This window comes from Anolis carolinensis, chromosome 4 (genome assembly GCF_035594765.1).
Source record: "Anolis carolinensis isolate JA03-04 chromosome 4, rAnoCar3.1.pri, whole genome shotgun sequence".
In the NCBI taxonomy this organism is placed as follows: domain Eukaryota; kingdom Metazoa; phylum Chordata; class Lepidosauria; order Squamata; family Dactyloidae; genus Anolis; species Anolis carolinensis.
The window spans coordinates 72,993,167-73,007,940 of NC_085844.1; the positions used below are offsets into that span (position 1 = coordinate 72,993,167).

General features: G+C 38.1%; 1 protein-coding gene across 2 annotated transcripts in view; it reads left to right on the plus strand.

The window, feature by feature from the left end:
* Positions 1-14,774, plus strand: part of atp9b (ATPase phospholipid transporting 9B (putative)) — a 157,353-nt gene that overhangs the window by 83,557 nt on the left and 59,022 nt on the right. For both annotated transcript variants that reach the window (XM_003219733.4, XM_008108764.3), the window contains exon 11: positions 1,200-1,276. In XM_003219733.4, coding sequence (XP_003219781.1) covers positions 1,200-1,276 — 77 coding nt within the window. The remainder of the gene's footprint in view (positions 1-1,199; positions 1,277-14,774) is intronic.

Sequence of the window (14,774 nt, forward strand, 5' to 3'; positions counted from 1 at the left end):
CACAAAAATTATTCCTCAAATTTAGTTCTTTACATAATCTACACAGATATTCATGGTTTACTTTGTCGAAAGCTTTATACCCATCTAACTTTAGAATTGACAGTTTTCTTTTCGTTTTTGTCGCATGGCAAATCGCATTAACAACATTTCTTATTGGCTTACTGATACTCCGCCCTTTAATAAACCCATATTGGTCTTCTGCTATAATCTTTGGTAAAATAACTTCCAATCTATTTGCTATAATTTTCATGAATATCTTATAATCTTGGTTTGCTAAACTGATCAGACGATATGATTCTGGGAGCTCTGGTTGTCTATCTGGCTTTAAAACTGGAATAATTTCTGAAAGTTTCCATGTTTCCGGGACAACACCTCTCATATATATCTCATTAAACATTGCAGCCAAATATGGTACCAACTCATGTATAAAGGTCTTATAAAATTCTGCTGTATATCCATCTATACCAGGTGCCTTATATTGTTTCAGTCCTTTAATTACCTGAATTACTTCTTCCTGTGTTATTTCTTCATTTAGCATGTTTTTATCCTCATTTACTTTATTCCCAGTTTTTATTTCTTCCTTATTTACCTGTTCTTTTTGGTACAATTCCCTGTAAAATTCTCTCATTATGTCTTCTAGATCCTTTCTTCTATCTTTCACCAATCCATTTTTATCTTTAAGTTTTGTTATACATACTTTTCCTTTCTCCTCTTTAAATATCTCACCATTTGTTTCATTGATTTTGTACCCCATCCATGTATTCATTGCCTCACACCCTGTCTCATTTTTTTCCATTGCACCTCATCCATTAATTCCAATTCTTTCTTTTTCTGCCTTAATATACTATTTATATTTCTTCTCCTAGTTATTCTCAATTGTTCCTGTATTGATTCAATTTCTTTTATACATTTTTCTCTTTTCTCTCTCTAACTTTTCCTTATGTGGGACTTAATACTAATACACTGACCTTGTAATACACTTTGAAATGAGTCCCACACCGCAGTTTTAGATAACTCTCCAATATCATTTATTCTATAATATTCTTTTATCTCTTCCTGAAGCTTCAATTTATATTAATCTTTTCCTGTTACCACCGAATTATATCTCCAATTTTTTTGTCTAATCTCATTAATCAACATTTTAAGTTCTTATCTCTATTTTAACATTTTATATAAACATTTTCTTTAATTTGTTTTAGGAACAGTAATTGGTGTTGTTATTTACACTGGAAAAGAAACTCGAAGTGTAATGAACACATCCAATCCAAAGAATAAGGTAAGCTGATTTGGCAAGAGAGAATATTTGAGCAAAATGTCTAATATTTCAGACATCATTTCTTTTCAAAAACATCAGATTTATTAAGAAAGGATTAGTATGATATATTGTCACATACACTGTCACATAAATAGGCACCTTCTTAGCAGCATTTTGCCCTATGGCAAACACTTCCCTTTTTAGTTGGGCATTTATAACGCCCTACAATAAGTTTCATCCAATGTCTTAGGTTTTTTTCCTGCTACATCTGTCTTGTTTTTATCATATTGCAGTTGGACAATGTTGTATGTCATGATTTTTTCAGATTGCTTTTAACAATACTCAGGTTTTTTTAGAACACTGCAACAGTAGAACATAATTGTTATAAGAATATTAAAATACGATTTTTTCCTTCTAGCACAATTATTTAGGTTGTAGATTTTAGTTTTGGAAATTGAAGCATAGCTACAGATATCTCCAAGAAGAGTATAGCAGAGTCTCTTAATCAAATTATTCATGTACAGTGAAATTATCTTTACTTCTGCAGATCAGAATGATAGAATCTTCCTGTCCCTGTATGACACTTTGAAAATTGATACTCTCCATCAGAGTGAAACAAATTATTTAACCTATTTTGTGAGTTTTCTATCCTGAGCATTTCATTTCCTTTTTGAAATATCAGATCCCCAAATATCTGTCAGGGGGGTGAGGTAGAACAATCCATTCTGTATTCTGAATGCTTTTATTATGATGTAATTATTGATGGTGAGTGCCTTTGCATCTGTGGGGGTTTTCCATTCAAATTTATGCAAATAGCTGCTAATTTGGGGCAATAATCTTTCTAAAGACTATTAAAAAGACATCTAAGTTATCATGAACTGAAACTTGAGATTGCCTTTTATAAAACATACCTTTATTTAACCGGAAGATAATTATATCAAAAGGGGGGGGGGAATCTTTGGCTTAAAAATCAATTGTGACAGGTTGCCATTTTCATGCCATTCATAATAATAAGTTACTTAGAGTCAGAACGTAAGGAAGGAAATGATAATACAAATTGCCTAAAGTAGTCCTTGCAGCCCCTTGAGTGTATTGATTTGGATTTCTAATAAAAAGATGCTTTTAAATGTGTAATTGACAAAGAGACAGGTGATATGTGCTATTATGTGAATTAGAATGCTCTGTTATTATTTGAATCTTGATAACAGCATTTTAAAATAAAGCAAAACACAGTCTGTGGTATGTATACTTATTTTACCTCTGATGCCCTGATGTGAAATTAAAACTTTTCAGGAAAGGGAAAAAATCTAGATCAAAAGTAAAGTATTCTCAAACATTGAAATGAAAGAACAATGTAATAATATAGAACCACTGGGTATTATCTGTTCTGTCTTGCAGTTTTGTCAGTAGCTGACTCCTTGGAAACTGTAGTATTTTCTGTACTAAATCCTTATTCAGAATTGTGTTTGCATCAAATAGATATGTACAATAAAAAAGTAAAGCCTGGGTTCAACAGTATCGTTGTGCTGATTGAATCAGTTCTGTTAGAGTGATGAGAAAGCTTCCCATCCTAATGGTTTGCTTGATGATGATGATGATGATGATGATGATGATGATGATATGCTTTATTTATATTCTGCTTTATCTCCCCGGAGGTACGCAGGGCGGATTCCAGTACACATATAGGCAAACATTCAATTTCTTTTACACAGTGAACACAATATACAATACACAGACAAGGTAAAGGCCTTCCCCTTTCATCTCCAGTGTCTGGAGGCAGTGCTCATCTCCAGCCATGGGGAGGTGCTCTTGTTCCATTTTTCCATGCCAAGGAGCCTGTTGTCAGTAGACATCTCCAATTGGTTGCCAGCATGTCTGCATGGGGCACTCTTTTACCTTCCCGCCAAGGCAGTACCTATTGATCTACTCGCATTGCATTCTTCCGAACTGCTAGGTGGGCAGAAGATAGGGCTGACAGTGGGAGCTCACTCTGACTCGTGGCTTCAAACTGGCAACCCTATGGTCAACAGATTTCCTGCAGCTAGTGATTTAACCCGCTGTGCTACAGCGGCCCCATGAGAGCTGGAAAACCCTCTGGAACAAACTTTCAGATGGTGTAAGATCTCAGATGGAAAGAGGTGAAGTAGAAAGTCTTGTTGCACTAATAGAAGCATGCTTTTGAAACCCTGCATATTGCCTTACAGAAGCTAGGGCCATATGGGTTAAAATATACATTGTTGCTTTGTATATTAACAGAGATTTGTTTTAAAAAATGTAGTGTTGGTGTGCAATACCATCAAGAAGAGATTAAATGGAACAAACAAACAAATTAGTAGCACGTAGGCAAGTTGTGATCCAGCTTTTAGGATTATGGCAGTGCACAACCCACCTTCATTTACATAATCAGTATACTTTGATATTACATCTGTTAACAATTAAAAGTTGTGTTTCTTCAGCTGAAATGTGAACATAAATAAACTTATAATTTCAGGCAGCAGTAAAGAGGCAAAATGTTAAATGTTGAAAAAACAATCATAATTAGAACATCTGGGATGTATAATAGTTCAGGGGATAAAGTTTAAAATAGTTCTTTAAAATGTGTAGTTTTCTCATTTAGCGTAACTGAATCCACAAAGGTACACATCAAGTATTTACTGAATATATAAATATGTACAAGATATAAATTAGTATACGTATTTAATTCAAAATATGGAAAGACATTCTTTTTATGTTGTTGTTGCCATTCCTTATTAGTGTTGAAATTGCCACTCAGGGGGAGGTCTGTTGCTTTTCGTTTTAGAGAAAAGAGGAATTTGAGATCGCTGAAATAAAGTGCACAATGAGGACTCATCACTTCTGTAGAACACTAAATGGGAAACTTTATGCTCTGAGTTGTAGACCAATGTCTGAGATGTCAATTGACCATTACTCATTATATGAAATGTTAAATACTGTATTCTAAAATTATGTTAGCTTGGAAAGCTCTTCTGCAAACTTCCTGCACTTGAAATAGTTAAAGGATAGAGATAAGACATATTAGGGCTGTTTAGAAATAATTCATTAGCATAGGAGTGCATTTGGGATTTTTGGAGGGGGGACATTAGTACAGCAGTGCATGCACAGTGGAAAAGCTGAAGATTTAAACAAAGCAGGACTTATGCAGCAGGACTGAAAATAATATGGCTCTTTTTGCTCTCATACCCATTTACTAACAATAGGTGTTTGCAGCTGAATCAATGGAAGGAGAAGATGGTTTTTTGTTTCATCAGTCTGCTGGCTTTAATTCCCATGGAAGTCCTGTTTACATACTGAACTGAGGTGTATGGTAGTTACTCTAGAATTACCAGGACTGAACAGAATTGAGACTTTCACTTTTCTGAGCAATGAGAAGATAACAAAACAGAACCATCCACTGATGGCAGGTCATCCCTTTGGGGTGACACTACAGGGGGTTGTCAGATCAGGAAGACATAAGGATGGGTCACCATCCCATCTTTGAGTGGTTTATTTGATTTATTTAATTTATTTATTCACATCACTTTAATCGCCCCTAGAATTTCTGCCTGAAAGACAGAGTTCAGAAGGAGGAGCATGAAGTGCTCATATATGAGCTAGGCACTGTGGATGCAGCAGAGACAAAGGTGGAGTAGAATTCTCAACCACCTCTGTAATTCATTGGCTTGATTCTGTTGATTTTAGTGTTGGATGGAGGAAGACGAAGGATGTTTTGAAGTTGAATTCAACAATTCCATTATTGCACTCTGATCATTGCCTGTGAAGTTTGATTTGGTGGCAGCAGATTTCTGTTGTGGGGAACAAATTAAGATGCTTCACCTGAAGAAATTTTGTTAATCAAAAGATTTCTGTATGCTCTGAAGGATTTTCTGTCTGCCAGGGTTGCAAAGGTAGTCGAGGCCCTGGATTCAATATTGAATGATGAAATGGAAAGGGCTCAATACAGATGCTTCCAACTGCCTATTTTAGTGCTGTGAAGCCTGTAATTCCACTTGGTTTACAGAAGATCTATAGGTAATGAAACAGAATGGACAGTGGCTAGTGAGTACAAGTTGAACAATTAGAATAATGGAAGATAGTGAGAACTCTTTGATGGGCTTATTCTGTGGCAAAGAGGGGACTCTGAAAATTTGATATTTTGCCCAGTAGAGTTATTACAAGTGGTGAGGACACAATGTATCCAGTAATTGAACACTTAGTGATATATGATAATATATTTGATAAATGCTTTAAAGAGAAGCCACACATATTTGGCTAAAACTTGGCACCACAGTAAAACTGTGCCTGGGATATCTCTAGCATTCCATTTGATCAACCTGCTCTCAGTTAGTTTCAGGGGATTATTGCAGCCTGATCATATGGACAGGATGCTTGATCCCACCATATCTAGGTTTGACCCTTTCCATCTTACTGATGAGGGCCAGGGTTGTCCAGGTGGGTACAGAGGGTGGCAAATTGGCAAAGGAAGGTGCACTCTCTACTGGAGGGAATCTCCCTGGATCCAGAAGTATATGAGAATTATGCTCGTTACTTTTTGAAGGAAAGATCCTTAAATATGTGGTAGCTGGGCAATTTCAGACCACCTTGGATAGAATTATTATTATGTTTATTTATATCCTGCTTTTTCTCTCCATAAGGAGACTCAAAGTGGATAGAGCAGGTTATGTTGACCCGTTCAGTTTGGTTTCGGGCCAGTATGTGGTACCAAAATCATCATTTCTTCTAACTAATGACCTTGGTCCCCATCAGTAAGAAGGAGAAGGTAAAGCCTAGATATGATGAGATGTAATTCAAGCATCCTGTCCATATCATCAGGCTGCAACAATCCCAAATGTGAAAAAGTCTGGAAGAGTGCTGTCCTCTTGAATCTCTTGAATCTCATTCATTTTTGACATCATTGACTGTGCTATCTTAGTGGAATTGCTCTGTAAGATAGTGATGAGAAGTCTTATTGTGGGAGTAGTTCCTCCTGTTATCTATAGGTCCAGTTCAACATGATGGTATGGAGGAACCCTGAACAAGGTTCCAATCTATTCCTCAAGCTTTTTATATGAAATTTCTGGATATGATCTTGCTAATAAAACCCAGCTCTATTTCTTCTTGTCACCAGAATTTTCTGAGGCCGTGGAGGCACTTGACTGCAATGACCTGAATGATGGTCAGTGAACTGTAGATAAATCCTGATAAGACAGAATCAGTAGATTGGTAGTTTCTACATCTGGTAACTAGAACTGCCTTGAAGATTGCATTCCTCTTGAAGGGGCAAAGTCAATATCCAGGATTACCTTGAATTTATTCTATTACTTCATAGTTTACATATATGAAATTACTCTCCAGAAAGTAGTAGACATCCCATCTTTCTAGTTAGTCTTTCTATAGCTTAAACAAAACTCATAAAAATTTCAGGTTCTAAAAGGAGCAGTTTAAGTAAAGTAAACTGGAGCCCCCGGTGGCGTAGTGGATTAAAGCCTTGTGACTTGAAGGTTGGGTTGCTGACCTGAAAGCTGCCAGGTTCGAATCCACCCGGGGGGAGCGCGGATGAGCTCCCTCTATCAGCTCCAGCTCCATGCTGGAACATGAGAGAAGTCTCCCACAAGGATGATAAAACATCAAAACATCCGGGCGTCCCCTGGACAACGTCCTTGCAGACGGCCAGTTCTCTCACACCAGAAGTGACTTGCAGTTTCTCAAGTCGCTCCTGACATGAAAAAAAAGGTAAAGTACAGAAGAGTCTCACTTATCCAACACTCGCTTATCCAACATTCTGGATTATCCAACACATTTTTGTAGTCAATGTTTTCAATACATCATGATATTTTGGTACTAAATTAGTAAATACAGTAATTACTACATAGCATTACTGCGTATTGAACGACTTTATCTGTCAAATTTGTTGTATTGCATGATGTTTTGGTGCTTAATTTTTAAAATCATAACCTAATTTGATGTTTAATAGGCTTTTCCTTAATCCCTCCTTATCCAACATATTTGCTTATCCAACGTTCTGCCGGCCCGTTTATGTTGGATAAGTGAGACTCCACTGTAAATTGAAATCTTTATGCATGTTTTATGAAATTCATGCAGCTATTTAAAGTTGGAAGATAAGTCACTATCATGTTAAATCAGGAGAGAGAGTTATGTCCTTCTTCCAAAGTTATTGGATTGCAGCCTTCAGCAGCCATAACCAGCATAGCCAATAGTGAATAATATGGAGAAATGCAATCCAGCAGGATATGGAGGTCTACACAAACCCATCCTAAATCTATTAGTAATTACAACTGGGAAAGATTCTCTTAATCAAAGGAACTTACTTAAGTGTAGACCTGTCAAGCTTCTATTTTTGTATATCTGTTCTATTTGGAAGTAGCAATTGGATTTAGGACTTACCCTATATACCCATGTATACGTCTAGAAATTTTAGTCAAAATATCACCTTGAAAAACTGAATTAACATCCACAGGTCATTGTGGGTTACTGGTATCTTAACTATTTTAATAAAAGGAGCCATCCTCTTCTCTGAGTGGAGTGGTAAAAAGCAAGAGAACCCGAGAGAACTTAAAAGAAGCACCAATTGCCTCTACTTTTTCCACCACTGTACAGCTTCTGATCTTTTTGAATGCCTGGGTGGGAAAAGGCAGAATGACCCTCATCTTTTCCATGGATCATATCAAAATCCATAATTTTGACCCCCAAACCTGCCCTTGACTTATACATGAGGTCAACATATATATGAGGTTAACCAATGTGGAAAAACTGAAAGACATTTTCAGGGGCGCCTATTTCATATATATAAGCATGGCCTTACTCAGTTTTATTTGTTTACCTTTATAAACACAATAGGTTTATTGGTGTATTATAATTTAGAGAAGGATATGTTTTGCTTCAATGTTTTAATCACCCAACAACACTTTTTCTTAACTTTAAGTCAACACTTTGTGATTTATTACACCAATTATAAAAATTATTCTGTAGCCTAAGGATGTAGACATTGTCAGAAAAAAGCAAGGCAAAGAAGAGAATTTTCTAATGAATCCATTTAATATGCTTTTAATTCAAATGATATGAACATAAATAGTTTTTGCAGGGTTCAATATCAGTCTAAAATGATATATTTGAGTTTTTATTTGAGTTTAATGTAGATATGGCAGCATCAACATTATTATAGTGTGATGGCTGTGTGCATAATATCTCATTTGTAGTCTAATCAGCCTATTATGGAATGTAATTCCAGCCTTAAAAATGGCATTGAATTGTGCTCTTTATAATGCATGAATCAGTAATCAATCCTATTTGGATATTTGTTAAAACCCAATGCATTGGATGATTGGAATCTGCCAAAGCTAAAGGTCACCCATAGCTGTTAATTAGCCTAAAGGGAATTAACAGAAATAAACAAATATTGCCTTAGTCAACATGCAGGTTCTATTTATTTTCCTATGATTCATGTGGACCCAGAGCTTTGTTAAGTGAGATTTAAGAAATGTAGTGTTTTGTATGTTGCTTAGCATTTAGGATAAATGTATAAATATGTGAGGGGAAGTCATAGGGAGGAGGAGGCAAGCTTGTTTTCTGCTGCCCTGCAGACTAGGACATGGAACAATGGCTTCAAACTACAGGAAAGGAAATTCCACCTGTACATTAGGAAGAACTTCCTCACTGTGAGAGCTGTTCGGCAGTGGAACTCTCTGCCCCGGAGTGTGGTGGAGGCTCCTTCTTTGGAGGCTTTTAAGCAGAGGCCTGATGGCCATCTGTCGGGGGTGCTTTGAATGCGATTTCCTGCTTCTTGGCAGAGGGTTGGACTGGATGGCCCATGAGGTCTCTTCCAACTCTACTATTCTATGATTCTATGATTCTAGGAACACTGCTATCTATATAAAATAAACTGTCAGTCTCCGGTTCTTGCTTATGTGAACATTACAATATTGGAAAAATACTACCTTAGAACTGGAATGGAGCTTCCCAACTTGGTAGAGTGTAGAACACATAAATACTTAAAAACACTTGTCTAAGCTTCATGTTCTGCCATGTATATTAAACTATGAATCTTACTGGTCTGCAAAGAGACCTAGTAGCACCTTAGAGACTATCTGAGAGAATGACATTGGTAGCATTAGCTTTCATAAACTATGTCTGCTTCCTCAGATGCAGTGTGAACCTTACTGTCATTTCATGAAGACCACTTTGCCTTTCTGTTAATTGTTATAAAAAGCCATCTGATGCTAATGTTTGGTCTTATGATTGTAAGACCGTAGAGTCATGGATTGGCTGCAGTTACTCAAGTGATTACGAGAGCTAAATTAGATGTGCTAAAGCAGGGCGAATGGGAAATAAAGTAAATGAACATCCATTTCAGCTTTTGTGTGATTCAGGTACTTTTATGTGCACATTGTTTAAAATATAGTCTTCTCATTCTCAATTTGAATGCCAATGTGGGAACTGATTATCTACTGCTATTCTTTATCATTTGATTGTTTGCTTTTTCTTTAAAAAGACATTTCAAAATAGATTTTTTTTGCTCAAGGATCAGTTTTTGTATGGTGACTTTTGATCAAATTAATTAATAAAAAGTATCACTGCCATTATGATAGAAATCTGCTTTCTAAGTAGCTGGGACAGACAAATTGTGGTCGACATGCCACATGTGGCCCCAATGCCCGTATTTTTGGGCCCTGTTGGTCAAAAATATATTTTGTTGTTCCAGAATCCCCCCCAAACATGTTAATTCCCACAATTTTTAGAGCCCCCCCCCCCCCACCCAGGAGAGGACTTTTTGATACCAAAAACATAGTCAAAATCTGTTTGTGGAAAGAGTGAGGCTCTCCATTGTCTCCTAGAAGGGTAAGAGGGTAATGCAGCCTCCTAATTTTCACTTGTTGTCCACCCTTGAACTAAAGTGATATTGACATAAATGCAGTCAGTGAGTAATTCTTTGTTGATAGTGACTATCAAAGCAAATACTGTTTAATCTGTCTTCCATAAAGTGTTTTCCTGCTGAATCACTGTTTGCTGTTTTGATAACTGCTCAAAGTTTACATTTCCAGCATTGTCATGAGAATCAGATCAGGGGTTTTCACTACAGTACAGTAATATGAACGGTAATGTCCTCCAGATGTTGTTGAATTTTAACTCCCAGCAGCCATAGGCAGCATTGCCAATTGTAAGGGGCACTGAAAATTGCAGTCTAGTAGCATCGGGAAGGTGACAGAATTCTCAGCCATGCTTTCCTATATCATCTATACAATTATTTTTATGTTTCAATAAGTATTTTTAACATTTCAAGAACACTGAAGTATATAAGTGACATTTTAATAAATGATAACTTGACCCGTGGAGTCACAGGAGCACAAAAACCAATTGAGAGACAATCTTGATAGGACTGTGTCCTATTTTTTAGCGTGCCTGTCTGCTACATGTTCATAATATTTTTACTGGATAAAGTCATATCTTTTTTACACATTTTCTCAAATTGGCTAAATGTTCTATCAAGTGGCAATTAGGCATAAGTAAGGTACAGATTATTCATTCACAGAATTATGTCCATCTTCCCAATAGTGCTGCAGATGCTCCATCATTTCATTGAACATTTAAGGCAGAGCTTTCCAAAGGTTTCATGTTGGTGGCAAACCTTGTAGACACACATCATTTCATGATATAGTATTTCAGTTTTACTCACAAATCAGATGATATACCAATCCCTTAGAAGAGGTAAATAAATGGTAATAATGAAATATATGGGAACACAGCGTATCTCATGAAATCCTTTCATTTATATATATACTAGCTGTGCCCGGCCACGCGTTGCTGTGGCGAAGTCTGGTGGTCTGGGAAATAAAGTATTGAGGAATTGGTGGTAGTTAAGGTAAAGGTAAAGGTTTTCCCCAGACATTAAGTCCAGTTGTGTGTGACTCTGGGGGTTGGTGCTCATCTGCATTTTGAAGGTGAAGAGCCGGCGTTGTCTGTAGCCTCCTCCAAAGTCATGTGGTCAGCATGACTGCATGGAGCGTCGTTACCTTCCCGCCACAGAGGCACCTATTCATCTACTCTCATTTGTATGTTTTCGAACTTCTGGGTTGGGAGAAGGTGGGGCTAATAGTGGGGGCTGTGTTCGTCTGCGACCTTTGGGTGCAGAAGTTCAGCAGCTCAGCGGTTTAACACGCTGTGCCATCAGGGGAGATTATTTTCTCAAGGTTGTGAATATACAATATTTCTGATTGTTTTTTGTCTGTTAGAGGGAAGTATGAATGTTGGAATTAGGGAAAATGATTAGCATGTAATGGGCTTGCAGCTTTAAAGCCTGTCTGTTTTCTAGCTGAGTGAATTTTTTGTTGGGAGGTGTTAGCTGGCCCTAATTGTTTCCTGTCTGTAATTCCCTTGTTTTGAGAGTGGTGTTGTTTGCGATATTTTATGTGCTTCTATTGTGTGTGGATCTCAGAAAACAGAGGATTTGCCAGACTTTGATGATGGGAATACTTTGTTGGGAGGTGTTAGCTGGCCCTGATTGTTTCCTGTGTGGAATGGCCCTGTTTTCAGATTGTTGTTCTTTATGTAGTGTTTTGATTTTAGAGATTGTATTGTTCTGTTTTATTATAGCAGAGTAATTTTTATATATTGATTTTATTGGTTTTGAATATTTGGAGCCAGATTGTATTCATTTTTACGGTTCACAGCAACATAATAATAATAGTAATAATAATAATAATAATAGTACTAATAATGAGTCTGGTAATACACACTGCTTCACTGCATTGTGAGCTTCCTTTCTGGAAGAATCCTTTCTTGGGAGGTGTTAGCTGGCTGTGATAGTTTGTTTTGTGGCATTCCCAATTTTCCTGATTTCAGAGTGTTATAAAAATAATAAGTTACTATTATTAGTGATTATTATATTGTTGAATGATTATCAATGTTATAATAATTATTATTCCATTTGTGAATGATTATCACTGTAATAATAATAATAATAATAATAATAATAATAATAATAATAATAATAATTTACTCTTATTTTGAATTGTTAATACATTGTTGGATGATTATCAGTGTTATAATTATTATTATTATGACAGCCTTGAATGTTTATTATAGTTGTAATAATAATAACTTGTTATGATTAGTTATTATTGCATTGTTGAATGATTATTACTGTTATAATAACAATAATAAATTACTATTATTATTGGTTATTATTACATTCTTAAATGATGAGCAGTTATTATTATATTAATAATAATTATTACTGACAGGGAAGGGAAAGGTGAGGGCGATAGGGCTTCAGAGGGAAAAAAGGGGGGCTGCTGAGGCATTGGAGGGGGTTGTGATTTGTGGGTGACAACAACAACAACAACAACAATAACAACAGAAAAGGGGGGGGCTGAGCCTGGGCCAACTTGGGCCTTCCCTCGAGTTGTTTTGGGTGCCAACTTCCACCCTTCCTGGTCTGAGGCTCTTTACCCCCCCCCCCGTCAGCCGTTTAACTGGGTGAGGGGGAAAAGGAAGGGGCCTGAGGCTGGGAAGGGCGGGAGTTGGCGCCCAAAACAACTGGAGGGGAGGCCCAGGCCTGCTGGAGGGCCATGCCCTCCTCTTCCCCCCTCACCTTGAAGTCCTCAAAGAACCGGGGAAGAAGTCCTTGAGGCGGACCAGGGTGTAGACGGCGCTGTGGAGGGCCCGGTAGGAGGAAGGCCGAGGCCGAGGCCGGGAAGAGGAGAGAGGGTGAGCCGGGGGTCCGCGGGGCCTTCCTGGCGCTGAGGGGAGGGGAGAGGGGCTGGAGGAGGGGCCTGCTCGGCGACCCTCCATGGGCCCTGAGGGGGGAGGAGATTGGGGGGGAGGGCAGAGAGGAATCCGCCTTCCTGCCTGCCTGCCTTCCTTCAGCCCAGGCCCAGCTCTGAGGCGAGGTGTTTGTGAGGCCTCCGGGGCTAAGGAGGATGTGTGTGCGCGCGGGAAGGGAGGAGAGGGCGGTGTGCGCGCAGGCGCAGATCGCCTGTTGCGTTTTTTGGGCTTTTGTTGGCCCTGTGATTGTGTTTGGCATCTAATTGTGCTGTATCTTACTGGAGCCGTGGATGATGGGTTATGTTGCCAAATTTCAAGGTTGGGGGGCCTTTACTTTTGTTGTTTTGTAATGGCGTCTGGATCTGTAGTGATGTTATTTTTTCAAAGACGGCGGCAGTGGAGGTCGCGAGAGAGGGTGAGGGAGGCTTTGACAGTTGTGTGTGTGTGCGCGCGCGAGCGCCATAAAGGTTCGAAGCATGGTGTTTTTGCGCATGCGTACCTAGTTTTGGCATTTTTTGGTGTTGTGATAGTGTTTTATGTGTAAATTTGTTGTATCTTACTGGAGGCGGGGATGATGGATTGCATTGCCAATTTTCGAGTTTGGGGGGGCTGTAGATTTGTTGTTTTGTGCATCGCTGTGATGCCATCACTCTTTTATATATATAGATTTAAATATGTGATTTCTTCCTTATCACACATAGACTCAGAGGTTTTTTGTTACATGTGTATGACCTAATATGTTGCAACATATTGGAAAGCTCTGATTTAAGATTTCTTGATCCTGGCTGCTGCAGGAAAATTGAGGATGCCTTAAGGATTTAAAATAGGAAGCGGCATCTCTCCTCAACTACCTGTGCTTGATATTTCCTGTCATGGATGAGATCTTTGTTTCCTTGCATGTCTCTCTTTGGTAAAGGATGAGTGGAACAAAGTTTAGGTTGAAAGCCATGACAGCTGAGTTATTCAATCAGCCTTTCTTCATGAGTAGGTTACCAATTTTTTCGAAGTGGCAAGATGACTTAGGGTCTTCTACGCCGCCATATAATCCAGAATATCAAGACAGATAATCCACATCTGCTTTGAACCAGATTATTTGAGTCCACACTGCCATATAATCCAGTTCAAAGTAGATTATTTGGTTTTTATACAGCTGTGTAGAAGGGACCTTATTTGACCTCTTAAGGTGAGCAGGAAACCAATGAAATACAGTAAGATGTTTAAGTTTTTCAAGACATCTAATGTAAGATGAGCAAATTCATAGGAGTAGCAGATGCACGACCCCCACCACTACCACCACCAGCCCACAGGACCTATGAAGTGCCACACCTTTGCTGCCACCAATATTGCTGCTTCTACTGCCATTATTTCTGCAGCACTGCTGCTGTTTTCACTACTACTGGGGGAATTTAAAAATGTTTGGGGATCACATGAGTTCTATGGATCACATGTAGGTAAAACCTACAACTATGGTTGCCTATTGTGATAATTTCTCATATTGTTCAGGGACCTTGTTCTTGGATGGAAGAGAGTAGCCAAAGTGGTGGTAGTTCCGCATATCAGATATTGCCTGAGATGTTTGTTAAGCAGAGGACCGGTTCGTGGTCCCTGAGACTGTTGGGGAATTATAGTTATACACATCTTATTTGTACTGCAAAACCATGAAAAACAATAAAATATTTAAAATGAAGAACAGTTTTAATCAATATAAGCTTAACAGTATTTCAATGGGAAGTGTGGACCT